The following is a 25,564-nucleotide window of genomic DNA, read 5'->3' on the forward strand; positions in this document are numbered from 1 at the left end:
GTGAAGAAAATGTCAGCATACTTCACTACTCATATTGGTAACAAAAGAGCTTGTACCAGAGGTGAAATTTTTCCTGGGCAAAGAATGAGTACCATGTTCTTGTACAACATATTCTTTCAAAGCAAGTCTCATGAGCATTGTGTTAACACACTTCTAAAATGGCTTAATTTCATTTCTGCCTGTGGTATTTCTGAATTTATTCCAGCTCCCAATACTTGCAAGGAGATGTGAGATATGCACGTGTGTATACATATGTGCTCGTCCCCTTCTACCAAAATAAATAAAAAAGAGAAGTCAGAGAGACCCTGAGCTGTGTTCCTCAGTACATTAACCTAGATCATCTTACCTATCCTTCGAAGGCCAGAGATAGATATCCTGTCCTCATCTTCTGGGTTGCAGGCTGCGACAGTTAGATAAATTTCACAGAAAAGTAACAAATTACATAGAATAATTGGCCTTCCTAATGCATGCCTCACCAAAAACTATGGCAGGAACTGGAATGTTGCTTGTCGAGTTCAGGCTTAATATCTCATTTGTTCCCATTTGGTTCCATAGTAGATTCTATGCTTGCCTCTGGCAATAGCAACATGTTTCTTCGTGATGAAATGTGATCAGTTATTTGGATGCTAGCTGTAAGAATGTAAGTGGCATTTCTGTTGGTTTGGCATGAATCTTAAGAGGTACTTTTTTTCTAACTGCTGGCTTGATTGTTCTGGCCTCTAGATTAATGCATTCTTTTGGTAGCATAGCAAACCGGCCTCGTTATGTGTTACTGTTATATACTTTATGATTTTTGCTAACCGACTCACCTTTGGCATGCGTTCTGCCTCCCATTGGTTCTGGCCAAGCCAACACCTGTTGACTTCTTGATTGGATGTCATTCAACTGACCTCATGGCATGTACAAATCTTCATATCTACCTGGTCCTTGATCAAAACCTGCTTGGAGATCTTATAGATCCAGAAGGTTACAGCTGGAGGGAGGGCCTGTGCAGCTGAGGAGCGACTTGCAGAGAGGTCCCAGGTTCTGTCTCTCATCACCAACTTTCTCTAGTTTATCAGACATCATTTTCAGTTGATGCAGGGGATTGAATTGTGCTTGCAAAGGGCTAGTAAGGAATTCCCCTGGAGGAGGAAAGCTCCCAGCTGCCATAAAGCCAGTTTCTGCATGCTGTTCTGTTTCCATTCCTCTTGCCTGGCAGCAGCTGATAGGAAAGGACTGAGGCTGAGAAAAGGGGATCTCACTGAGCTTTATGTAGCTCATTGGACCAAACTGTAAGTTACTCTCTTCTGCACTGAGATTATCACAATCTGACCCAAAGGTCTGGGAGGCAGGACCTGCTCAGAGATACTCCATTCTCTTGTGTTCATTGTTACGAGGGAGACCCTGACCCACAGCTCCGCCAGCAGCATTTTCTACAGGCAGCGTAAATTACTTGGACGCCCAGGACACAGACCCAGCTAACATGCTTGCTTATGTTTCTGTTCAACAGTGCAGTAGGAACTTGTGAGACTTACTGCACTTGTGATGTTGATTGTGGATGGACATTAGGCCTCGTGCATGTTCAGGGTACTCCAGGCTTACTGCTCAAGGACATATTTGCTCTGAGTAAGCACGGTAACTCCAAGTGTCCAAAACGTGTCAGTTAGTTACCACGGGTGAGTAGAGCCTGATGTGCCTGGGATAATGGTTTCGTTGTGCATACAGAGCAGGGTTGCTCTGCACAAGAATCACAGGTAATGGTCACTGCATGTGTGCAGTTGTGGTAGTTTAATCCCCAAAGCAGCAAGGTGAGAGATGAAAGGAGTAGAGTTGGTAGCCCTGTCTAAACACAAAACCACGCACATGGGGCAGCTTTCTCTATCTTCCTGTCCGATTTCTCAAATCTAAACAGTTTGTGCTCTCCTCTGAATGAACTCAGTCCAGTGTCTGGGCTTTCAGTCTCAATGGACTCAACTAAGTTGAATTGTTTGGCCTTGCAGAAACCGAGGATTTGAAAACCACTTCCTAGAACTTCACACGTTCACCACAGTCAAATTAACATGGTCACTCTCTGCAAGCGAGTCACAAGTAGCTGGGCTTTAAAAGAGCTATGCATTTCACTTCTGTGGGATAAAAATTCCTCATCTGTAACCTAGAAGGAACATATTTCTGTGGTATAAAGAGAAAACTGTCTTTTCCTCCACTATTCAAGAGATTTGCTCAACATGTGTTCCAAGAGACATGTGGAAAGACCTGCAAAGATCTCAGTCACTTTCGTGGACTATAGGACCATACTTAGTAATTTTCCAGTCTTTCTAAGGCCATTAAAATACATTTTCCAACTTGTGAACTGTGTATTGCTTTCTTCTGTGCAAATCAAGTTTATTTCTTCAGTTGCATAATTGAGCCAAATTGTATTTCAAGTTAAACAGAAAGGTTTATCGGGGGGGGGGCAGCTTTAAAAGTACTAGTGAATTCAAGTAAGCTAGAAAAATCCTAGTGTTTTACTGAACTTATCAAAAGAGCTTTTTTAGTGAGAGAGAGAGAGAGATTTATGTTGACTGGACTACACATGATTCAAGGGAAAAAGTTTAATCTTAAAAGTTTAACCCAAAATATGCTCGGGAGCAGTGATTTGGATGAAGCCTTCTCCAGACCACTGAGGCTGAAGAATAAATTCTAGAGCTGAAAAGGCAGGACATGACATGCACTCAGAGGTTTGGACTCCCCATGAGCTTTTGTTTAGATAAATTAAAATGCAGTACTTGCTCCCCTCTAATTGTTAATCACACCTGTGCCAATATGTTTGCTTAATTTCACGCAGCTGCTGCAAGCCAGTGCCAGATTGCAACCTAGCTCTTCCAGCATGAAAAAAAAGAACTGAAAGAACTAGGAAGGTCTCGGATCTCTGTGTAAGGCCCTGATCCTGCAGGTAGTGGGAGTTTTGTATATGAAGGGCTTGTAAAGTCAAGTTCTTTGCATGCTTTAACCTAATACAGTTGGCCTACCCTTTGATTTTAGTGGCTTGAGCTGTTTGCCATTACAAGTGTGGTCAGATGAACAACATTTTTAAAATGGAGGCAAACATCTTAATTCAAATTCGATAATCTAATTAAGATACAGAACCATATTTAGACAGCAACAAAAGAAGGCTTGATGTTTTTGGTTTGCTTTCCATCTGAAAATGTTGGGTGCCTTTGAAAACAGGATATTTTATTTGGGCACCTAATTTAAACTTCTAAATCTGAGATTTTTTTTTTTCCCCCAACTTCCAGGTGGGTTTGGCATGTAGGCCATGTATTGTAGTGAGAATGTTCATTGCACAGAACACACAGACCAAATATGTTGAACTCTAATGTCTACCTCTGGTATTGGAGGTAATATAGCATGCAAAATATTATTATTCTTATAAGAAAACCCAATTACAGGCAAGATTTTTAAAAAGTGTATATATTTACAAACTCAGAAGCAGAAGGTGTTTATCATTCTGAGAAATGATAAACATCAAAATAAAATTGTGTTTACAGTGTAATAATTAGTTGCATTAGGATAATATGGTATATGATGGAAAAAATGTGCAAGTGTGCATCTATGCCAACCTTGGTCCTTTTCTCAGAAAGGTCAGAGGATAAAAGTACTATGCCCTGTCAGGCAGCCAGCACCACTTTACAGCTGTTATTAGTTGCGCTCAGCATAGAGGAAATGGGCTCTTGCCTTTAGCTCACAAAATCAAAGCCTGAAACGAGTTGTGCAAAACATTCAGATCGGATCTCTAACGTACTGGAAATCAATCTTGATTCAAGTCCAGACTAGCTCTATGCACTTGCATTCATTTGCTGGAATTTTGTTTGTCTGATGTTTTCCAGCAAAGGTGAATATGAATTTTTTTTTTTTTTACCCATATCTAAAGATTTGCAAATTTTCACAGGTTTTCATGACTAGCATTATAATGTGATCTGTGTTTTATACTTTTTTTTTTTAGCTGATGCCATCAAGGGTTTGCTAATGTTGCTTTGATTTTTCGCAGTTGAGGTAAGGCTCACTTCAGCTGATGTTCTAACATGATCCAATGGACAGAGAGCTGCCTCCATGTATATCTGCACCGACAATGAATTTGAACCAGTCAGGTGGTCTGTATCCTTACTGTGTGTCTGCCAACCTGTGTATCTTCTCATGTTGTTTAATCTATCAATCAATCAGCCACGTTTTGTCTAGTCTAGGATGCAGCTGTGATGTTGAAATGCTTTAGCTAATGGCTGCCAATATGTTCTGGAAGTGTGATATAGGATGTATCAGTACTGCAAAACACTTAAGAAGTCTAAGCTTTAACTCAAATTGATTAACCAAGGCTAACGAACTCAGGTTAAAACAGCAGGAAAGATGAAGTCATTTGAACTTTATGCAAAAATCTTGCTTTCAAGGCTGTACAAACATGCCTAGCAGAAAGGAGATCGAACTGCTGCAAGAGACATAAAGTAGAAAAGCTGCAGGAGCTCTGACTAGTGGGTAACCAGTATTTCCTGATGGTTTATATCCTCTTTGCTTGTGTTTCATAGTGGGTTTTCACAAGTGTTTATGTAAGCGTGTCCAAGCTACAGCTGCACCCTGTTTGCTGTGTAGAGGTCCCCAGCAGCTGGCCCAAAATCCAAGTTGCATTGTCCTCAGGAAGATGCAAGCTATGCTTGGTTAAGACCACACTTTCCTGCGCTGTAACCTGTTAGTATATATTCTAATTTGTGCTAAGCTTCAAGCTAAGGAGTGTAGAAGTGAAATGAAGCTTGTCCTCTGTAGACTGTTAAAAGAGCTCAGCCAGGTTTGCTTTGCATGCTTCTGTTGCATGGAAGCCTGGCAGAGATGGGGAGACCAAATTAAACCAATTATCAATAATACGCTGTTTAGCAAATGCTGCTGTTTCTGGCGGTGTTACCAAAGTGGCAGGGGCAATTCAAAGGCCGCAGTCCTCACAACAAAGCGCTGGCAGCACACAAACGATGCAGCGAGCGGCCCCATGGACAACTGGAGGGGGTGGGGAAGGCAGAGAGGCGAGAAGTGTTTTTCTGTCTCCTGATAATGGGACCAATTTTCAGTGCAGCTATGCCAGCTGAGCTTCAGGGAGGCACCAGGGAATCCAGCTCAATGGGCTTTAATTTGTGCATATGTGTATAGATTATATATGACAGGCACGATTCCACATGCCTTCCAAATCATGGCGCTGTACTTAAGCCCTAATACATAGATAATGCAGATGTGAGATAATCAAAGCAACCTTTGTCATACTGAAAACTGAAACTCTTGAGGGCAGAGTTTAATCAATGTGTTATTTGAACTAAAATTCCAGCCTTACTGTAGTGATTGTATTACTAGGTGCCATATTTAATTCATGAAGAAAACTACAAGTTTTAAAATTGAAATGAGACTCAAAATTTGCTGGTTGAGCAGAATGTAAAATTAATTTTCTGTTGGTCGTAGGCATCAAAGAAATAGGTAAGAAAGAGCAAAAAAATCTTTCTTGTCTGTTTCTGGATTCCTCTTATCAGATTCTTAAAGGTCTCAAAAATGTTACAAGAAAACACTGCAGAAAGGTAGCTGTGATTCACTTCACAAGTTGCATCTCTCTTTTTACTGAAGAAAGATTTTCTTCTGTTCCTTTAATAATGTATGTAAATGTCAAGCTTCTGTAGGCTGAAGAAAGATTTCAGCATTATTTAAATACATATTTATAAGAAAATTATTAGTTCCCTATGGTTTTGGTAATATTACCTCCTTTTTGTTCTTTTTTTCAGATAGGTGAATTGCTAGGAGGTGGTAATATATCACTTCTACATACCTGTATAATGGCAGTAATCATTACCCTTGTTCTTGAGCTTGTATGTTTTCCTACAGTTTTGGCAAGATTTGCTTTAATTAAAAAATAAAGAATCTGCTGATTCAAAAGAAAATACCACAGTGAAATAAACCTAGGTTATATTTGGCTAATAAGGAAACAGAGGATGGTGCCGGATGTGGAGGTGACCAGGATGTTCCATTCCAGCTTTCCTTCCTCATTTAACTTTTCTTTGGCTGCTCCAGCTAGAAATGATGCACGAGGGCTGGAACAACAGCAAGCATGGAGGTTTTTCATTACTCGCCCCTCTGACACAGTAGCACAGCAACCACCATACCTCCATCTTCCTTCCTGTAAGCTCCTTCTTTCCCACCTGGGGATATTCTCTCTCCTGATGTCCCGTATCTTCCCCCATGTATGGTTTTATAGATACTGTTTGCAAAGTCCCAGTAGAAGTTAGCTTGTAAATTGGAGAGCTGTAACAGTACTTCAGGATGACAAATTATGCAGTGTCTTCCTGTAGCCCAACAAACTCTAGTGCTTCCACACATTGTGGTTCATATGTTTGTTCAGACTCTGGCTTTTCATCTGTAGAAAAGCAAAAGAATAACTGAGCCTCATGTTGGCAAGGAAGTGACCTCCACACATGATATTTTGAGTACCAGCCTCTCACTGACTTGTGAACCTGGACCTCGAACTCAGTGGTTATCTGGGTACAGACTTAAGTAAATGTGCTTCAATTTGCAGAAGTGGCTGGGGACAGGTAAATTTAAATTATATTTAAGAGTAGAGTTCAAATTCTTCTTATAGCTGAGCTGCTTTGCTTGGCGATCTAGTTGGTTTGTCCTGAAATGTAAATTGATCTTTAAGAAGTATGTATGAATGGTGAGTTTGGAGTCAGGTGCAAATATGGCCCTCTGGCTAATGTAACAGTAGCCCTTATGCCGGAGTTCCTCATGTCTATGGTGGAGATAGCGTTTCCATCCTTCACAGTAGGGTGTAAGGAGGGATAAATGTATTTTAATTCTGAAGGGACAAATCGTCAGTGTAAACCACAGATTTAAACAAACCACCATGCTGTACTCTGTCCTGGTAACCTCCAGTTGTTGCTGCATGATGCTGCTGCTTTCTTTGCACTTCTTTTGTGCTGATTTAGTTTTTAAACACATACAAGTTAAGTGTGGTAACACACATACTATGTTCCTTCTAAATAAACCCTGCCTTTTATTTTAGAAACCCTCCTTGAGTGTTTCTTCATATATGTTTCTTCATATTCTAATAATGAACTATATGAAACATGAACTATATGAAAAAGAGTTTCCAACACTCCTTTTATTTTTTTTGAACTGCAGGCAATATGGTTTCAACTCATTATTCTTGCTTAAACTCAGGGCCTGGAAATCCAGGTGAACAGTTTTCTCCTGAAATCATAAAAACTCCATGTTTAAAAAAAAAAAGAAAAAAGAAAAAACCTAGTAATTCAGGAATACTTAAATAATACACCTTTTATTGTGGTAAATATAAAGAAATAATAAAATGAATACACTCATACTTGGTGTTTGTCCAGTTAAAAGGGGGGTGGTGGTGGTGAATAACAGATTAGTCATCCTAACTTGGACAAACCCTGATTGTGTCTATATTCATAATTTTTCCATGGTAACCAACATGGATTATTCAGTTGCCACCATTTTGCTGGGCTCCATGTGTTTCTATTGACCCTTAGGAGAGCTATTTTGGTGTTAAATACTGCCAGGCAGTGAGTAACCATTTTTCCACTTTACCGAAGGAATACGTGGCTTTGCTTCTTCCTTGTATCAGCTATGGCCTTAATGTTAAATTCATCTTCAATGAACTGATTCAACTCATTAACCCACTGGAAAACTATTCTCCTTTTTAAAAAAAAAAAAAAAGAAAAAAGTGCTCCTTTGTGACTTTTGTCCTGGAGCTGACCTTGCTCAGGGTTTAAAGAGCACACGTATTGGTGCAAGACAAACAGAATGGAAGAGGGGTGCAAGGAGAGGGGTAAAAGGGGGAGAGTGACCTCTTGTTTTCCATGGCAGTGAGCTGGCAGTTAAGCTCAGCCCAGCCATCTTTAAAACTTCATCATGAGTTTTCTTTTGACATGGTTTCTTAATGTAAGGTTATTATATCCATGGCAATTGCAGTAAAGATAAGGCTGCTAGCCTGGATTTACAATAGTGAAAATGGAAGCAGAATTTGACCCTCAGATTAACATTTCCTGTAACTGTTAACACTCTTTTTAATAGTGGTACTTTAGTTCCCTTTTGTTTCAAGTATTTAGCTTGTCATCATACCAGTGTTTTGGTAGCAAAGTGTTTTAACTTTGGAGCCAGGGATTTGAAGAGAGTAACATTTCTACTTAATTATAAGGCAAGTGGCATTCCACCAAACATTTTAGGTTATTATCATCCCAATCTGAAGCTTCTAAAGAAGAAAAGGACACAAGAATTTTGTTTGGTTCAATGATATAACTTGTTAAGGATAGCTGTCCCCTTACAGAGCACCCTGATGATCCAACCTGGAACCACGTGAAGTGAGGGACTTCAGGAGTGTTCGACTTCAGCCGTAAAGGCACAGGACATTTTCATTAAAAAATTGAACTGCTGTTAAAGCCAAGCGGGCATCTTCCTTCTGAGAGTGAGGGAAGTTTTGGTTCATTAAATGACTGTCTTTTTGGCTCTTGTTTAAAGGTAGACATTAAAGGTTAAACCTTTCTTTTAGAAACGAGCTACTGTTGGAGGGAACAGTTGATGTGCTTGCCCGATGTGATTGCTGTAACAGGGGTGCACAACAAAGGCTGAGTTTGTCTGTCCTGGCACTCTCCCATCATTGCTGGTGGCTTGAGATGACCTCCAACCAGCCGTGGAGCCCTGTGGCTGACTGCTGCGTGGGGGTCACCCCCTCTATGCTGGATCTAGGCATACTCAATGCACTCTAGGACATATATTGCCACAGCACATTGGGCCAGTCCCACTATTACTTTGGGCAAACAAGAATCCATTTTCTTTCTTGACCCAGGCACTTAGGTATGGTGAAGCTTTTCTCTCTGGCGTGGTGGGTTTGGGGATCCTGCCCTGGGAAGCTGTGAATTTTCTGAAGCCAGGAGTTTGCAGTTGTATGGCAGAGTCACTGAAGTACTAGAGGGTTGGTGGTTATGGTAGCTGTTATTTCTACTCTCAGTTCAGTACTGTAAAAACATAGTCTTGTATTTTAGAGTTTCTGTGCTTCAGAAAATAAGTTTTCATCATTAGCACTTCAAACATTATTCACTGAACCATATTGCAAATGAGAAAAGAGAAGATGTCTTCGAAAGCATTTCCAAGTGCCAGGAAGTAAATAGTTATTGCTGGGGCATCTGCTTGGAAAGTTGGCAGCCTCCAAAATGATTACAGATGAAATTCTGCTTCAGATAAAGCAAGAGCTGATACTGGTTCAATGCTTGGTTTCGACTGATACCTCTTCTGAGACAACTGATGCTACTTCGCTTGGCTATGCTAAGATCAGTTTGTGATTTTAATACATGTAATTTTGTATATGTACAAATGTAATTTGTACAATACATAATTTGTACAATACAATGTAATTTTCTTTTGAAGAAGTGTAATTATAAAACAAGTAATACAGAATACACGTTTCAGAACAGAAGTGTCTGTCCCCTGATCAATGATGGTCTAAAAGAGTGGTAGATTATAACATGCAGAAAGCCGATGGCTCATGTGTTGCTGTTTCTCCTTGTTTCAAGCTGCTAAATCCCATTAAAAGGGAAGCAAGAAACAAATGTTATGTATTTTAGCTCTGTGAATGCAATTGCTGTGACTGACACAAAAATTGCATAAAATGATGAGTAAAGAAGGAAGTGTTGCTGTGGTGGGAGGGCGTTGGTCCACCAAGCGCTCTCCCTCGTTTGTAGCAAGGGGCTCAGAGGCTTCAGAGAGCCTCTGAAGCCTTTCCAAAACCCTTGCTCTGAAGTATTTACTGTCAGCCAACTGGGTCCTCACTGGGGAGATCTTGGATACTGAGATGAAAATGGTGACATGGGAAAAAAGCCCAAATCTTAATCAGATCAATTAGTTATGCTACAGTTGCTCGCTTACAGTCCTTTTCCTAGTTAGGCTCCTTTGCTAGCTGTTAAAAACTCAAAGGAGTTTTGTTGGTAGTTATAAGGGAAATGGCTTTTATGCCATTTTGCTGTATGCCTTTTTCACTATACTGAAGACCTGGCGTCTTTAATAGCTACACTCTTACACAATACTTAAACCCCTAGTATCCTAAACTATATGAGTCCTTCCATCTGATTCTCCCAGGCACTCCAGCTCATTCTGGAGTTGTTCTTACAATTTTTGCTGAGTTTAGCTGTGTAGTTGACAAGGTTACCACCCTCACAAGTCCAGTCTTTTCTGATGCTGGAAGTTATCACCTGCATAGGAACAGCAGTATTTTAACTTAAACTACAGAAATCAAAGTATGCCGATGCACAGGGTTGCATTCACAAAATGGGCTTGCAACCCCCTGTTCTGCTGGTCCACCACGCTAGGAAAGGAGTGACTGCCAGAATAAGGGCAAAGCAGAAGACCGAGGACAGCAAAATTTCCAAATGCTGTAGCTATCCAAGAGGGAGTAAGAGCCCTTTGCTACTTCCTAAATTGCTTTCACAGGAGACTACTGGAATAACACTATTTCTGGAACTCTGACTTGTTCTAGTTATTCTTTCCCTTTCCCTGGTGGACATGTTCTCTTTCTTTTTCCTTCATCTTACTCTTCACACCTTCTTCTTTCAGGTGCTTTTCTCTTTTTCTGTCTTGTTGAGATGTTTTCTTTTTAAATTGCTCTTCCTGCCAGAAAAGAGAGAAATAAATATAAATATATGTAAAATAAAGAACCTGTCACTGCCTTGATTCTGGAGACTGGAAAAAAGTGTTTTCTAGTGACTACTTCTTACAGGTGTTCTAGTACCTATTAATTATGGAGCACAGACTTAACAGTTGATGTGGGGCAGGCTGCAGGATGTATTTAGTTCTCTATGAGAATTTGTTTATGCATTTATAAAAATCTGCCAAAATCAAAAGTTGGTGAACATATAAATACCTGAAAAATATCTTACAGCCGTAATTTTGGTACTTCCTGATTATGGAGTACCTGGCTTTACAACCTTACTATTTTTAATATAATTCTGTGGTTTGTAATGATACTTCCACAGTAATTAAAGCTGCCTAATATTTTCCATTGTAGAAGCCTCTCTTTTAGTTGCTTATTTCTTTGTCAAGTCTTAACTGTTTGGGTTGAAGCTTTCTATACTTGCTTTCTGCCTCAGACTGAATAGTTTTGGAAATCTTTATTAAAAATTATATAGCTGTATTCAAGAATGGTCTCTGGACAGAAGTTGGTGAGAGGTTCTGTTTCTTATTTACAATGCCACAATTTTGATTGCTTTTTCTTTTGAGTGCTTTGCCTCTTCTGAGCAAATCCTCTGGAATTAGAACTGGGACCAAAGGTTTGGCAAAAGGACAGTCCTGGGATAAAAGAAATACTACTTACTGTCCTCCAAAGACTCTAATAGATTTGGATGAGCTACACATTTGAAAATCTTTTGACATATGTTCAGAAACTACAGACTTCAGAAAGATTTATTTCAGTGGCCTCAGGCTAGAGGTAATGGGTAAGGTAGCGAATATAGGGGCTGAGCCACATCCATATATATTGAATCAGACTCGCGTGACAGAGGACATACCTCCCAAATCAAGACACATGACCGTGGAGGCCCAGCAGTCCAAGGTGACAGGGAGGATGGGTAAAGGCAGAGCTGGTGCCAATTCCCTGCCTGGTGGGCAGTGCTGCAGCTTCCCTCTGGTTTGTTTGGGAGGAAATGCGGGAGCTTGTGAGTTAGCGGGCTCAAAGCCAGGGAGTTTGGACATGCAAAGATTAAAGACAGTCAATTTTCTTTCTCTGGGAAAGCTTGCTAATACCTTGTATAGCTGTTTTGTTGTTGTTTTCTTTACCTCTGTTACTAATGAAAATAAGAAGCGGGTTACTTTGCGCAGAATGGCCAGTGTAGGTTTTGGAGCCCTCAACGCATGTGCCCACTTGGTCACCTTAAATGTTGCTGCAGTGTTTGGCTGTTTCTCTCAGGGAACTGGTAAGCCATTGCTTCTTTTTTTTTAAATTATTTTTAGATTTATTTCTGAGAGTACCATCTCTCCGTGGTGGACAGTCTGATTGTAGAAACTACAGCACTTACAAATCACCTAATAAAGTCTGAAGAGCACTCTGGGATTCATTTGATAAGAGTGGCCGTATAAATGAAAGGCTGTTAATTGTGTGTCTGGCTGCCACGTGCAGTTAATCCCCAGCGCAAAAGCACGTCGAAATGCACTCTACGGGCAGTTCCAATCTAGAAATAACCAGGAAGGAAAGAACAGAAGCTCAGGGCTACCTTTCGGCTCTGTGATTTACACCGCCCACGAGGATATCTCGCAACATTGGCCATGTATTTTGCAGCTTGTTGCCAATCCTCATGCCATCACTGAACTTGATACTGAGGCTGGGACTTTGTAATTCTATCCAGAGTGGCACGGTTCTCCTGGTTCACTCTCCGCAGCTCCTGCTTTCGTTTTTCTCCATTTAAACTAGAGAGGAAGACCATATAAGCAGAATCAAACTTCTTCACGCTTGTTCGTGTTCCCACGGCTGGGAACCCAGAATGTGAAATATCTGTCAATCTTCAGTGTCAGGGGAAAATTAGCCTAAGGTTTTATACCTCTCCTACAGGGACTTGCTCCTCCTTGATGTGCATTAACCAGCCCTTGCAACCCAATCCTTTTGTCCTTCTTAAGAGGATAGTCTTTGTTCAGTATCTTCCAAACACAGTCCTCCCTATATGGAGGTTTGGTACATTTTACAAGAGAAAAAAAATGCTTGTTTTATCTTGGATTAATGCCAACCCTCCAGTCTTGGAATTGCTGTAGTGCAGTACTGTAGGTAAGGGCATGGCTGGTGTCTGAGATGCTTAACAATCAATTTCAGTTACTTTGGTATATACATTTATTTTGTGTACAAACCTGATGAACCAAAGTTGGGAAGCATGAAGATAACGGAGATAAGCATACTGCCTCAAATGCCTTGGAAACTTTCTGTGATTTCTTAGACCGTAATTTCCCAGGCAGCTGAGCTGATCTCGTAGCAATCTCCTGCCACCAAAAAAGGAAGGACTTGCTCTTTTCCTTCCCCTGCTTATCTCCCCATTGCTCCCAGCTGTGTGGTCTTCTCCACCCCTTGTACCAGCCCTGGAATTCATCACTTTGCAGAAAGTGGCAGAAAAACTGTCCAGGTTTGTTTGTTTTTGTTGGGTTCGTTTTCTGCTGCTGTCTCAAGCTTAATTAGCTGATGGAGAGGTTTGATGAAAACCAGAGTTGATCCAAAGAAAATAACAAGAGTTTGCCACTTGAATCAGGAAGGGAGAGAGGGAAGGAAAAGGGGGAGGATGCTCTGCTCCTTCCATATCTTGTGGAATCACACCTTCAGCAGCAGACTTAACTGATGCTTGTTGATGCCTGCACTGATCTGAGTATTATTCACTAGTAACAAGCCATAAGTGCTATGATGTGGATTTGCATGATGTGGACATGACCAACTCTGTTTCAGATAATTTCTGTCTTCCCAAGGAACTGTGCAAATGTCAGGATATTTGTGACAGTGATGTGTAGTGAGTTCTACCTAGGTCACTTGCACCTGACCTGCATTTTGCTGTCTGGAGCCACTTTAGGGCCTGATGAGCAGTCTGTCATGAAGCAGTCTGTCTGTAAATGAATCACAGGAGGGAAGAGCCACCACCTGAGTTATACAAACCATTCTCTTCACTTCAAAAGCCTGTCCCTGCTGTTGACTGGTTTGCTGTGCCGTATTCAGGGTGTGAATTTCCTCCTGAATCGAAAATATGTAAGATGGTTCTCCCTAGTGATAAATCCTCAAGGCATATTTTGCTTGGTCTCCTTTGGGCAGTAAATTATATTTTTGCTTCTGGCTGCTTCCTGCTCCACTTTTCTTTTTAATTTTAATTCTATTTTTTGCTCTGTCTTTATTTCATCTCTAAGCTTTGGATCTCCCTCTTTCCGGTGGTGTCTGTAGGAACAACTGGCAAAGTCAGCAGCAGTGACTCACTTAGCAGGAACAACAGCTTTGCTGAGACATAATAGGTTTGCTTCATTTATTTCCTTAAAGTAGGGCAATGTTCTCCCCCTCATTTTTTTTTCATTCCCTCAGTTATTAAACTGAAAAACTAATTTAAAGCCATCTTTTCTTCAACAGAGCATAGGACAAAAATGACCCGGCATTGGATTTCATGTGACAGGGCAAGCAAATGGCTTTCTGAAGTGTTGATTATACCTTAGGCTGCCTTTTAAAATACGTGTCCTCACAGAGCAGTTTATCCTTAGCTATGTTTGTCACTGGGAAGGTAACTTGATAACTACATAGAAATAGTGCTGCTGATGTTACCTTTTGGCCTTATAGTAATTTTTGTTGTCGATTTGTCCCTTTGTTCTCATGATGCAGGACATCTCCAGCAGCAAATGGTTGTATCTTTCGATGACAGAACGTCAGTCTTCCCCCAACTTTGTGGACAGAAGGGATAAAGAAATGCTTTTGTTTTTACAAGGCCAGAGCAAGCAGCAGTGATGTATCACGGACACCTAACAAGGTGTTCACAATTGCTGTCCCCTCCTCTGCACAGAGTGTGACAGACACTGATCAGGTAAAACTCTGTGCTAGTGTTGAGAGAACCCTTTGTTTCACCATTTTAATGGTGACGCAGGGAGAGAAAGCCCTTTGCAACGCTCTGAATTTGACCCTGAAACACTTTCCTGCACCCACAGCAGCAGCCTGCATGATTAGCAAATGCATTTCATCAGTGCAAGTGGAATTTCTATAAATATTTGTCAATGTATTTTCCAGGATCATCACTATCTTTTGTCTCTAGCAGCCTTCGTAGACTCTTGTCAAAATCTAGGATGTTGCGATGAACACTGTACAAACACATGATGGGACTCATCCAGACTCCTCTGAATTCAATGGGAGTCTTTCCATTATCTTTGGCGGGCTTTGGATCAAATGGTAATTTTTCCATTGACTTCAGTGAGATTTGGATTAGGTCCAGTTGCAGGCCGTTTTTGTCCTGGCGGGGTTGCAGGCTAGTGTAAGAAGAGAAGCAACAACTGGGTGTAATGAACAAATGGAGAGAGATATATGAGGCAGTATAAGCTAGTTCTGTTAATTGTTAGCATGATTTTAAGCCTCTTTACATTTGATTTTAAGATGGAATATATTAATAATCTCTGAAGTTAACTGTGTCAAAAGTGGGATGAAAATTGAAAGAGTCCAGTGGAGGGGGGAGAATCCCTTTACATATCCTAGGGCATTGTCTAATTTGTAAAAAATGTTACCATATTGTTTTTCAAAGAACACCAGTCCATGCTAAAAGTGTGTTTGTGGGGACCGGGAAGAAATGGGGGAGAGGTGAAGAGGAAAACTTATTTTCAAAGTTATCTGTATCCCAAGAATGCCTTCTCCAGCAGGGCTGAGTTGGAGGAAACCAGAGAAAGGCTGGATGGAGGAAAGCAGGGAAGCCCTCTTATTCATAGCTGGACTTCAACATCTCATTCTCAAAAGCCTCTCAGAACAGAATCAATGAAGAGAGAGTCTTGTTTTGAGCATACTAATTCACTCTTCTCCTTTCCTCCTTTTTTTTTTTTTCCATATTTGATTCTAGGCACTCCAAAGATATTGCATGTCCTGTATAAAATGAATAGGAAATCCTGCTTATCCAGCTCTGATAGTTTTGGGTGGCTAATGTTAGAGTAGCAAGTTACTGTAGAGAATCTAGTGCATCTGTCTTGTTTGCTGAGGTTTATAACCAAAGTGGGTCAGATGCTGGTCACACTGTAGTATAAAGGTACCTAAAACTGGTGCATTAAGTAATCCCGTCAGGCTCTGAATAACCTTGAGGAGAATTATTGTAAAGAAGAACTGGTTAATAGAAGATTGCAACATTAGAGGGGTTTTTTCTTTCTTTCTGTAGCAGTTTGGAAAGGAGGGGGATGAGAAAGGGACTAGGACCGCAGTCTCACTTCCAGGTATCAGGACCCATAGTTCCAAGGAACATGCCTAAGGGTAATGGGTTCCAGTTGGTGGTTTTTTTTTGTTAACCTGCGTGTGGGGGGGGTTATGCAATGTTTCATTTTCAAATGAACTTTATCTGTGTTATTTTTACGGCAATAGGAGAAAATTAACAACAGCAATTGAATCCACGTCCTAATATAGCATATGATTTTATGCATGGGGGAGAAATGAGTTGTTTTGCTAGTGAAATGATTTTAAGGTGCCTGGGGATTTTTATGTCGCACAGTGAGATGATAAACAATTTTAAGGAAATTAATTCTGAAGTCCTTACATGGGCTACGCTCCCATTGCCTAAGGGGCACTGTGTTTGGAAATTAAGTCTTTGACAGGGTTTAGCTGCACGTATTTTCTACTGTGCTCACGTTTGGGGTTTTTTAATTGTTGTTGTTTCCTTTTAGTGAGCAGAGTTAATTAGGTAACAATTTATTTTCCACTCTCATCTTTTATTAAAAATTTGCCTCTTGGGAGCAGTAAGATTTTGAAGGATAACTGCCAGTCAAGGCTACCCATTGTTATTTCTTGTGCTTTGAATATGTTAACATCCTATTATTCAGTTCATTGCTCTGTGTGTATCTTGATAATTGTGCTATTCTTGTTATTTGTGAATTTTTTTTCATGGTTGTGCAGAAGTTCCTTTTAGGAGGCTATTTGAACACTTTAGCCCTTGTTAATCTGAAGCACTCTGATTTAATCAATAATCATAAAGATAAAATAAGTTATTTAATGCTGCTGGGAGTGTGCTATTCATGGATCCTGACAGTCCTGTTGCAACAATCACTGCACTGAGGAAAAAAAAAAGGCCCTGAAATTGTGACCATCTGGTAGTCTCTTTGTTTTCTTTGAGAGGAGACGTGAAGGTAAGCATGCTAGTGCTCAGTGACATAGCCAATACTATACCTTCAGCTTCCCTAACTTCAGATGAAGGTGGCCATATGTTGCAGGGGCATTTGTGTCCACTAATGGTTTTGCTGCCTGAATCTGCAACAGAAATGAAATGTTTATTCATTTTTGTTGGAAATACCCTTGCATATCATTACGGGAAATCTCTTCATTCTCATGTTCTGTTTTGTTAGCCAGCAGTAACACTATTAAACATATGATTCATTATATCAGCAAAGCCAGACTTGCCCAGAAGAAGAGTAGTGGGAAATGAAAATGTTAAAGGTGGTTGTTATAAAGTCTGCTGAAGATGCAAAGTGCTCTTTATGTTGGAGAAATGTAAAAATACATACAGTCCACTTAACATACAGTCCAGTTACAGTGGTGTTGATGTTATGATACAGGAAAGACTGTCTAAGAGAAGGCAGGCAGTTTTCATTAGGCATCCAGCAGAAATAAAAAGGCTAGTGTAAGAAAGCCCTAGGTACTCCTAAGCTGTGCCACGTCTTCCAAAGGGATGCACATTTAGGGTGCTGCCAGAAAGAGGTAAGGACTACTGGAAAAGGACTTCTTCTGCTGAAAGTATTCCCAGGCCTCCTCTTATTAGCACTTTAGAGAATGATCATCAGAAGTAAATTGTGGATCTAATTATTTTAATGGAGTTGGTAGTTCAGTGGCACAATAATATTTATCTCTATCCTGACCTAAACAGCCGCGCAATATATGGGGAAGAAGAATAACCTGTGAGCTGTCTTGGACTGAAGAAACCCCGTGGAAGAAAAGCTGGTAACGGGGAGTGGAGTGAGTCAGGATTTAGGGGGGAGACCACTCTCTGTCAGCCTGGGGTCCTGCAGGCAGTGAGACCAGATTGGTTAAAACAACAATACCATGATTTTTGTCATGAAATACATGTGATAAACATCCTCCCTCTGTCATACCTCATACTTGAACTGTTCCATCTCAGGCAGACTCAGTGATATAGAAAGAAGAGGGAAATACTTGCGATTTAAAAAAAAAAGAGGCTGCCAAGTAAGAGCAGCAGGCACAGCACCAACGCAAACTGCACGCAGCAGGGCATGACCAAAGCACTGCCTGAGTCCAGCAGAAGTTTTCCACGTCTCTTTCTGTAGCAGCTTTGTGATGAGCTGAGGATGAGGCTTGAATCCCTGATGGCAGACCTGTCATACATACTACCAGGACAGGTTCCTTGCTTTTCTAACAGGGCGAATAATTTACAGCATCGACTGGGACAATGTTTAGCAGTTTCTAGCTTTGTCTGAAATTCACTTGAACTGCTTGGCTTCTTGTGAAAACATTCAGCTGCTTTTTTGTGGCAGTCATCTCTGAGAAGGTGGGATCCCAGAAGGGGCTGACTGCTCTCAACTCCAGCTGATTTCAGGGGGAGATGAGAGTGCTCATCTTAATCCTTTCTAGATCCCATCAGGTTAAGTAGCTGATTTTTACTGGATAGCAGAACTAAACTTGGTAAATCTCTGAGGGTTTTGGTGTGTTTGGCTTCTGCTGCTGCTATCTCCTCTGCTTCTTCAGGTGCTTTAAATTATCATGCTATTAAGTTATCTTAAAAATAACTTCAAGACAACATGCAATTTGTAAAAGAGGGTTGTTATTGTATCAGTCAGTAGAAATCACTGGTGTGAAGAATAAAATGTGATATTTATGCAAACTCTGATTTTATAGATATGCAAAGTGTTCACACCTGAACAACAAAAGGTGGGTTTAGAAACAACACTTCTGTGGAATTTGTTTTCTGGAAAGTGTTATGATTAATTTCTCTTCTGTCCTTATATGCACAACTGTAAAAGGTAAAATCTGGTATTTTTTAAGCCCACCCTAATCTCTGTTGTGGCACTTTCCAGAGCCACCGTGCTTTTGGAGCTATTTTATATTTAATTCTATGCAGAATGTTGCAGAGAGATGTAACTCTGTTTTTTCTCCCCCGTTCCTTTCTTCCATTAAGAAAATAACAAAATTATTCAGACTGAAAGTATTTGCTCTTGTGTACATAGAAACATGCTGGCATTTTTTTGTACCTTTGCATCATGGAGAAAATTATTACTTATCCCTAACCATTGCTATCTTTTTAGTGGTATTCTCCAAGAAGTGTACCTTTTTTGGGTTTTTTGTATGTTACCTTTTTTTCTTCCTTGCTTCTTATTTTTCCCCTTTCTCTCTCGCTGTTTTTTGGTGGTTTGTGGTGGTTTTTTGTGGGCTCCTTCAATGCAAAGCCTGCACATCACCAAGCAGAGGCCCTTACATTTTCTCAGAGCGATCCCTGTCTCTCTTGGCAGAGCAGAAGCCTGTGTCGCAGGGGGCTGTGTCATTCAGGATAACCTGCCAAATTGCCCTGCTGCCTTCAGTTACCCCAGCCTGCAGGTACCGCTGCTCTGGTAGCTGGCGTTCACCACAGCAAGCCTGAATTCATGCCACTGGAAGGCACGGTGAAATTTCCAGGCCACTAGCATGGGAATTTAGGAGCGCATGACAACACAGGGATGCTTGAAAAGGCTGCTCTTGGCCATTGGAGACCTTGTTAGTCACTACTTGATCTGGGTGTGAACCCTGTAATAAGGAACAAAATTCTGTACCTTCTAAGCCATCCTTTGCCCAACATGATAGTTACTCTTTCTCTTTGCTTGCACTCAGAAATTAACATTTGTGTTTAATCCAAGAGCAGTTGAGTCGTGGGAAATGTTTTGTTCTTTATCAATACATTTCTTCACTATATATCATAATGATATCTAACCTCTGTTCTTGGCCTCTGAATGCCTTAACGCATGTGTGAAGTGCTCTGTGTGCTGAACAAAGGAGAGTTCTGTATGCACAGCGGATGCTGAGAGTATTTCAGCTACACTAATATCAGTTCCCTGCTTTAAAAGAGACACTGTTTAAATAGCCATGCTTATATACAATAGCAAGCCTCTTCAGGTTAATTCACACAGAAGGAAATTTATTTATTTATTTCAATATTGTCAATTTGGTTAGAAAAATATGTCAAATTAAATTCTCTACCTCATCTTTAACTGTTTTCCACCTGCAAGTCAAATTATGGGAACAATGGAAGGAAGGAAGGAAGGAAGATATTTTTATACAGTTAATGAAACAGACCTGGTATGGAAATAATGAAGAACTATTTCTTCGTATTAAAGCTAATTATATTGTGATACAATCTTCCTAAGGTAGCAATACAGTTGAATCATCGCTGATGGTATTCACTACTTACGGGTTTTCAAGAGGGAGCAGTCCTGCACTATTACTGATTTGGAGCAGATGACTGACCAAATCTTTTTCACTTCTAAATTTGGTGAACATCATCGTTATGATAACTCTAAATGGACACAAAAGCTATACCTGTATTTGCTGGATATTCTTAAAATGTCTCTCTTGTACCTTATTGTTGATCAGTATCTTTCATAACAGTATTAAGAATGAGTAGAGAGATGCTGTAGCCTTTTTGGGTAAGCTTATTCTTTCATGAAGGCCTCTGCTCTTTATCAAACAGTTGTACCTACCCTTTTCTTGTGTTCTTCATACTTTGCTTTGTCCCATTCTAGCTGAAGATATTTGTTGCCACGTAGTAAAATTGGCTGGTAGGCTCGATGCATCTTGCACAAAATAAAGCACCTCTGAATCTGGGCTTTTTAAAAAAGAAAGTATGAGTAATACCAGTCTGAGCCTTTCCTAAAGCAAAGCCCTGGAGACTTGTGGTATGTTTGTAGCCGGTCACGTGGGGGTTGTCATGGCATCGCTGCTCAGAAAAAGAATGAATAGCTGGTGGTAGCATTTCAAACAATACATTTAACAAATAGCAAACAAGAACTGAATGTTATAGCAAAGCATTCCAAAGAGTATGTTTTTCATATATAAAATAGATTACCAATTATACTTCACTAGCCAGACCTACCTACCTCCTGCTGACAAAAGAAAGACAGTGGTGTAAGCTATTAATAATGCTTTGCACACTACCGTAAATATGCAAAGGACTGTATAATGGGCTATATTTGCTGAGCCTTGAATTGAATGGCATGCCTCAGTAATGCTCCGAGGAAACCCACAGTGGGAGGTGTCATCTTTTGCACTGCAATAACTTGTTTAAAACATTTTTTTTCATTGATAAGTATGCTCTTTTCAAAAGCCACAGCAAATATGTTCATAGCAAAATAGTTCTGGTTTTTAATAGCCTTTTCACCTTTCTTTATCTTCATGCCATCTCATTGCTAATGAGTTACGGAAAGCTCAAACAGATGTGCAAAAGCCAGTTATTTACCAAGTTGACCCCTGGTTCTCACACAGAGCTATCTTGGCTTTCATTCTTCATAGGCTAAGTTTGGCAGGGAGATGAATAGGCAAAGATGTTTTCTCAGGCCCACCCAAAAATGGAAAAAGTGCTTCTGCTCATTCCAGCTCAGCTTGGCCTCCTCCAAAGCTGGGCTTGACCTGACACAGTTCATTTGATGTTTCCGTCCTTGTGGTGCAGAGCACCCTGAAGCTGGGTCCAGCAGACTCCTGAAGGACTTTGCTTTTCGCTCATGCATTTTCTTGATAAGGCTTGTAGTTCCTAAGGAGAAGACTTGAATTACAACTTGAAGCTGTCGTGGGTCTTTTACAACAGGTAGGATAATGCACATTATATAAAAGCACTGGGAAGTAAGAAGGGAACCTATGGCTGACAGTACCAAAATTTGCTAACCAGAATGGGTCTGTCCAAGGATGAACCAGGGGATACTCCATTTTAGCACAAGGCTGTTTGTGCAGGTTGTTCTTACACAGCATCTCATGTAGGTGCAGGGGAAGAGCAACACATCTATCACTCAACTACCCAACACAGAATAAGGGCCAGTGATCTCTTGAATGTGTATCTATCTTGATTAACTTCTGCATTTCAGTAGCAAAGTAAGGCTGGATATAGGGGTTTGTGATTTTTATTACAGTTGGTGTGAAATGGTGCTTAAACGATGGAAACAGACAAAAAATTAAAACCTTGATACATACTAATTTTGAGCTGTAAAGCAAGCACCCTTATTTTCAGACAAATGATGGAAGGAATTGAAGAGTAGGTTTTTCCAGCTGCTTGGGTTCTTATTTTTTTCCTGTTAATGTAACAGGAAGATGTGGAGAATGTCAGTAAAAATAATAGAGTACAGAGTTAAAATGCATTTCTTCAAATATATATAAAATCTAACTGTGCACACAATACAATTTTATTTTGCTCTTGAACAAGTAGAAATACGTAGGCCCTCATTTGCTTGGCAGGGTCTTGGCCTTGGTCTTCTAAATGCTACATGTGTATGGACATCTGTTATGAACAGATCTGAAGGGCACCATTATCGAAGGAATCTTTTCATTGATTTTGATGAAGCCCTTAAAATATAAAGAAAACTTAGTCTCTTACATTGATGGAACCGTGGCCCACCAAGAAACTGAAATAACTTGGAATAATTTCCCAGCTGCTTCTCAATTAAAGTTTGTGACAGAAGGGAAGCGGCTTTAAACTTCCTCCATGGTTTCCTGTCCTCTCTCTACCCTCAGAAGCTGTGGATTGTATACGCATTCATTCTAAGCTTGGTTTTGGGTGGGTTTTTGGTGGTGGTGGGTTTTGTTTTGTTCTGGGGTAAGGAAAGCAAAAGCTCAACAGTTTCAAAATTGACTGTCTTAATGTCGAACTACCTAAGGTCCAGCAGGTCCTTTCTGTCAGAAGATGGTGCTGGAAGACAGGAACAGCAGGTCCTACCTCTTTCTAATTTCACAATCTAAACTTACAGCTACAACAGGAGATTGTTTAGAGTAGCATTTTGTTGTGGTTTAACCCCAGGCAGCAACTAAGCCCCACACAGCTGCTTGCTCACTCCCCCATGGTGGGATGGGGGAGAGAATCGGAAGAGTAAAAGTGAGAAAACTCATGGGTTGAGATAAAGACACTTTAATAGGGAAAGCAGAAGCCATGCACACCAGCAAAGCAAAACAAGGAATTCATTCACTGCTTCCCATGGGCAGGCAGGTGTTCAGCCATCTCCAGGAAAGCAGGGCTCCATCATGTGTAACGGTGACTTGGGAAGACAAACACCATCGCTCTGAATGTCCCCCCCTTCCTTCTTCTTCCCCCAGCTTTACATGCTGAGCATGACGCCATATGGTATGGAATATCCCTTTGGCCAGTTGGGGTCAGCTGTCCCAGCTGTGCCCCCTCCCAGCTTCTTGTGCACCCCCAGCCTACTCGCTGGTGGGGTGGGGTGGGAAGCAGAAAAGGCCTTGGCTCTGTGTAAGCACTGCTCAGTAGTAATGAAAACATCCCTGTGTTATCAACACTGTTTCCAGCACAAATCCAAACCATAGCCCCATACTAGCTACTGTAAAGAAAATGAACTCTATCCCAGCCAAAACTAGCACACATTTCACTGCTTAGTCAAAGCAGACTCATGAAGTATCCTTAACAAACCAGAGGACTGAACCTACTACCTCTACAACATAAAACAGATATTTATGAAACATTTATTCAGTAGGTTATACAATTTCATGAAGCGACAGCCATGGGAATTTCCATGTTGTGTGCAGAAGGACTTGCATATAATTTCTTGATAGCAAAAGCTACTTGCTGAAGAAGAACAGATGAGAAATAAGTAGATAATGAATGTAAGAAGATTTTTGCAAAAAATGTATTTTCCATTATATATCAAGACACATATACATTCAGCTTTCACACAAAGCAGAGAGTGTTTTCTGCAGCATAAAAGCAAGGTGGTCAATACCAGTCTACTTGTTTAATTTGGCAATCTTGGACTGTGCTGAGCTTCTTTTCTGAGATCTTAGCACCCTACAGCTCTCATAGGTTTCTGGGTTTGTTTTTTAAACTCTTTTTTTCTTTTGCTCTGATTTTTGAGCAGATCTGTTCATATAATATATAGGACTGTAAGCTCTGCAGTTGGTATTGCTGCTAGGAATTTGAATCTTGAGTCACTTCCCCCTTGAACTATGTTGCAAGGTTAGTGAGTTGCTGCCCTTTCCTCTCTCACCGTCTTGGCCAGAAGAAGAGCTCGGGCTGGCTCAGGAGCTGCCAGCTACAGCAGCTGCTTATGCTTATGGCCCAGTTACGGAGTAAGTTAAAGAAGATGCTTCTTCTCCCACTGCACTCCCAATATAGATCTTGTTTTTGGAGGTACTGTTGCTCACTGTGACCAGAAGTGCCTTTTCTGCCATTTGCTTTTGCTATGAACTTTGTATATATAGTAAGAAACTGTAAGAGGCAGAGTGTACATTTTCTAAAGCTTTAAAGGTTTTCTGCATGTGTGAAGAGGAAAATAAGTCCTTGTTTTTTTGCTGACAGCTTTCCTGGTTATTTTAAAGTCATGGCAATTCCTCACCTTATTCTATGAAGTGTTTGACCAACTTTGGGCACATGCATAGACTGAACTGCAGGACTGCAGTAATGTGTGGGTGTGTTTGAGGATCAGGCCTAGTCTCCTTTCATTCATTGCCTGTCCCTGGATGGGCATTTGGAGATGCTGAGAGAAGCCAATTTTTTTTTTTTGTCGGTTCAGTATGTTACATGATAGGATCCAATGCTGGGACTTTGACCCTGCAAGCACACACCCTTATCATATAACTCACAAGCAAACCACTCGACTGAGTAGCTGAAAAGTCCATCTGTAGTCAGGGGGATAAAAAAAGCAACTGGAAAACCTGCTGGGGTGAGTGGGACCCGCTCTGTCTGTGCATGCAGCATACCTAGCCACTTCCATCTAAGGGCTGCCTGCAGTCACGCAGAGTGTGTCTTCATGCATACGTGTGCAGCAGAGCAAACCCTTCCCAGTGTGGCACGAGCGCTTGCTGTGCTGAGTGGTGCAAAGGGAAGGGGACGTGAGGGCTATGGCTCCCGCTGCAATACAAAAGCAGATTTACCAGATGCTTCCTTTAGACTTGACCCTTTCTGGAAGCTTTGAGCAGGAATTATTTTTTGGCTGGGAGAAAAAAAAGGTTATTTCCCACTTATTGTCTGAGAAATTGAGAGAAGGGAAAGGGGGTGGGAAAAGAGGAAGAGGAAGGGAAAAACATTGCCATAATTATATGGAGTTTTATTTATATATACATATGTTTATATCTACATACACAATTTTAAATCTTTCCGACAATGGTAAGATCCAGGATTTCCTTGATCTACAGCAAAAATGCCAAGTAGACTAGTGCTGATAACTAATTTTCCTCAGTGGTTTTAACGTGGGAGGGAGAGGAGAGGACTGTCAGATGATTGACTGAGCTTCTGCATTGAGGTCAGTTTGCTTGTGCAGTAGTCCTTAGCTTTCTGAGGAAGGCTGGTCTTATGGCATGGGTGCTATGGAGTACGCATGCAGAGCTGAGGCCAGGGCCCTGTCCCCCACCTTTGCCCAAGGAGGGGAGCACTTTCTGGGTAACCCCAGAAGGCCCTGGAGAAGGTAACTGGGAGCAGGCTGTTGCTGCTGAAAAGCTGGTCTGTAGCCAGAGGCCAGCACGTCCTGGGGCAGAAGAGGGCTCGGTGAATTGGCCCAGCAGACCCAGCATTCAGCCATGTGCCCCATCTGCCTAGGGAACTTAACCTTTTCCTGGATACAAATGTCACTGTAGCCGTGAGAAGATTTCTGGTGTGGGTAGGCTGGAAGTGTTGCTGATTCTTTGTCTGGCAGTTTTTTAATTTGTGGG

At 41.0% G+C, this 25,564-nt stretch overlaps 2 protein-coding genes across 4 annotated transcripts; both read right to left on the reverse strand.

The window, feature by feature from the left end:
* Nucleotides 1-7,313: 7,313 nt before the first annotated feature.
* CFAP97D2 (CFAP97 domain containing 2) lies at nucleotides 7,314-20,530 on the reverse strand. Of its 3 annotated transcripts, XM_072853449.1 has the most exons (3): nucleotides 20,407-20,508; nucleotides 16,895-16,975; nucleotides 7,314-10,659 (listed from the first exon to the last, which is right to left on the reverse strand). In XM_072853449.1, the coding sequence occupies exons 1-3, from the start codon at nucleotides 20,497-20,499 to the stop codon at nucleotides 10,525-10,527; spliced, it is 309 nt and encodes a 102-aa protein (XP_072709550.1). In that variant the 5' UTR covers nucleotides 20,500-20,508; the 3' UTR covers nucleotides 7,314-10,524. The 3 variants fall into 3 exon arrangements, 1 of the variants encoding a protein (XP_072709550.1); XR_012041094.1 differs by lacking the exon at nucleotides 16,895-16,975 and having other exon boundaries at nucleotides 10,554-10,659; nucleotides 20,407-20,530; XR_012041095.1 differs by lacking the exons at nucleotides 7,314-10,659; nucleotides 16,895-16,975 and adding an exon at nucleotides 17,615-17,724 and having other exon boundaries at nucleotides 20,407-20,490.
* LOC140649078 (sperm axonemal maintenance protein CFAP97D1-like) lies at nucleotides 12,135-15,965 on the reverse strand. Its single transcript, XM_072855760.1, is given in 4 exon segments — nucleotides 12,135-12,215; nucleotides 12,258-12,450; nucleotides 14,318-14,461; nucleotides 15,946-15,965. Coding segments are annotated over 4 exon segments (438 nt in total).
* Nucleotides 20,531-25,564: the final 5,034 nt, after the last annotated feature.

The sequence above is a fragment of the Ciconia boyciana genome, chromosome 1 (genome assembly GCF_034638445.1).
Source record: "Ciconia boyciana chromosome 1, ASM3463844v1, whole genome shotgun sequence".
Taxonomy (NCBI): Eukaryota; Metazoa; Chordata; class Aves; order Ciconiiformes; family Ciconiidae; genus Ciconia; species Ciconia boyciana.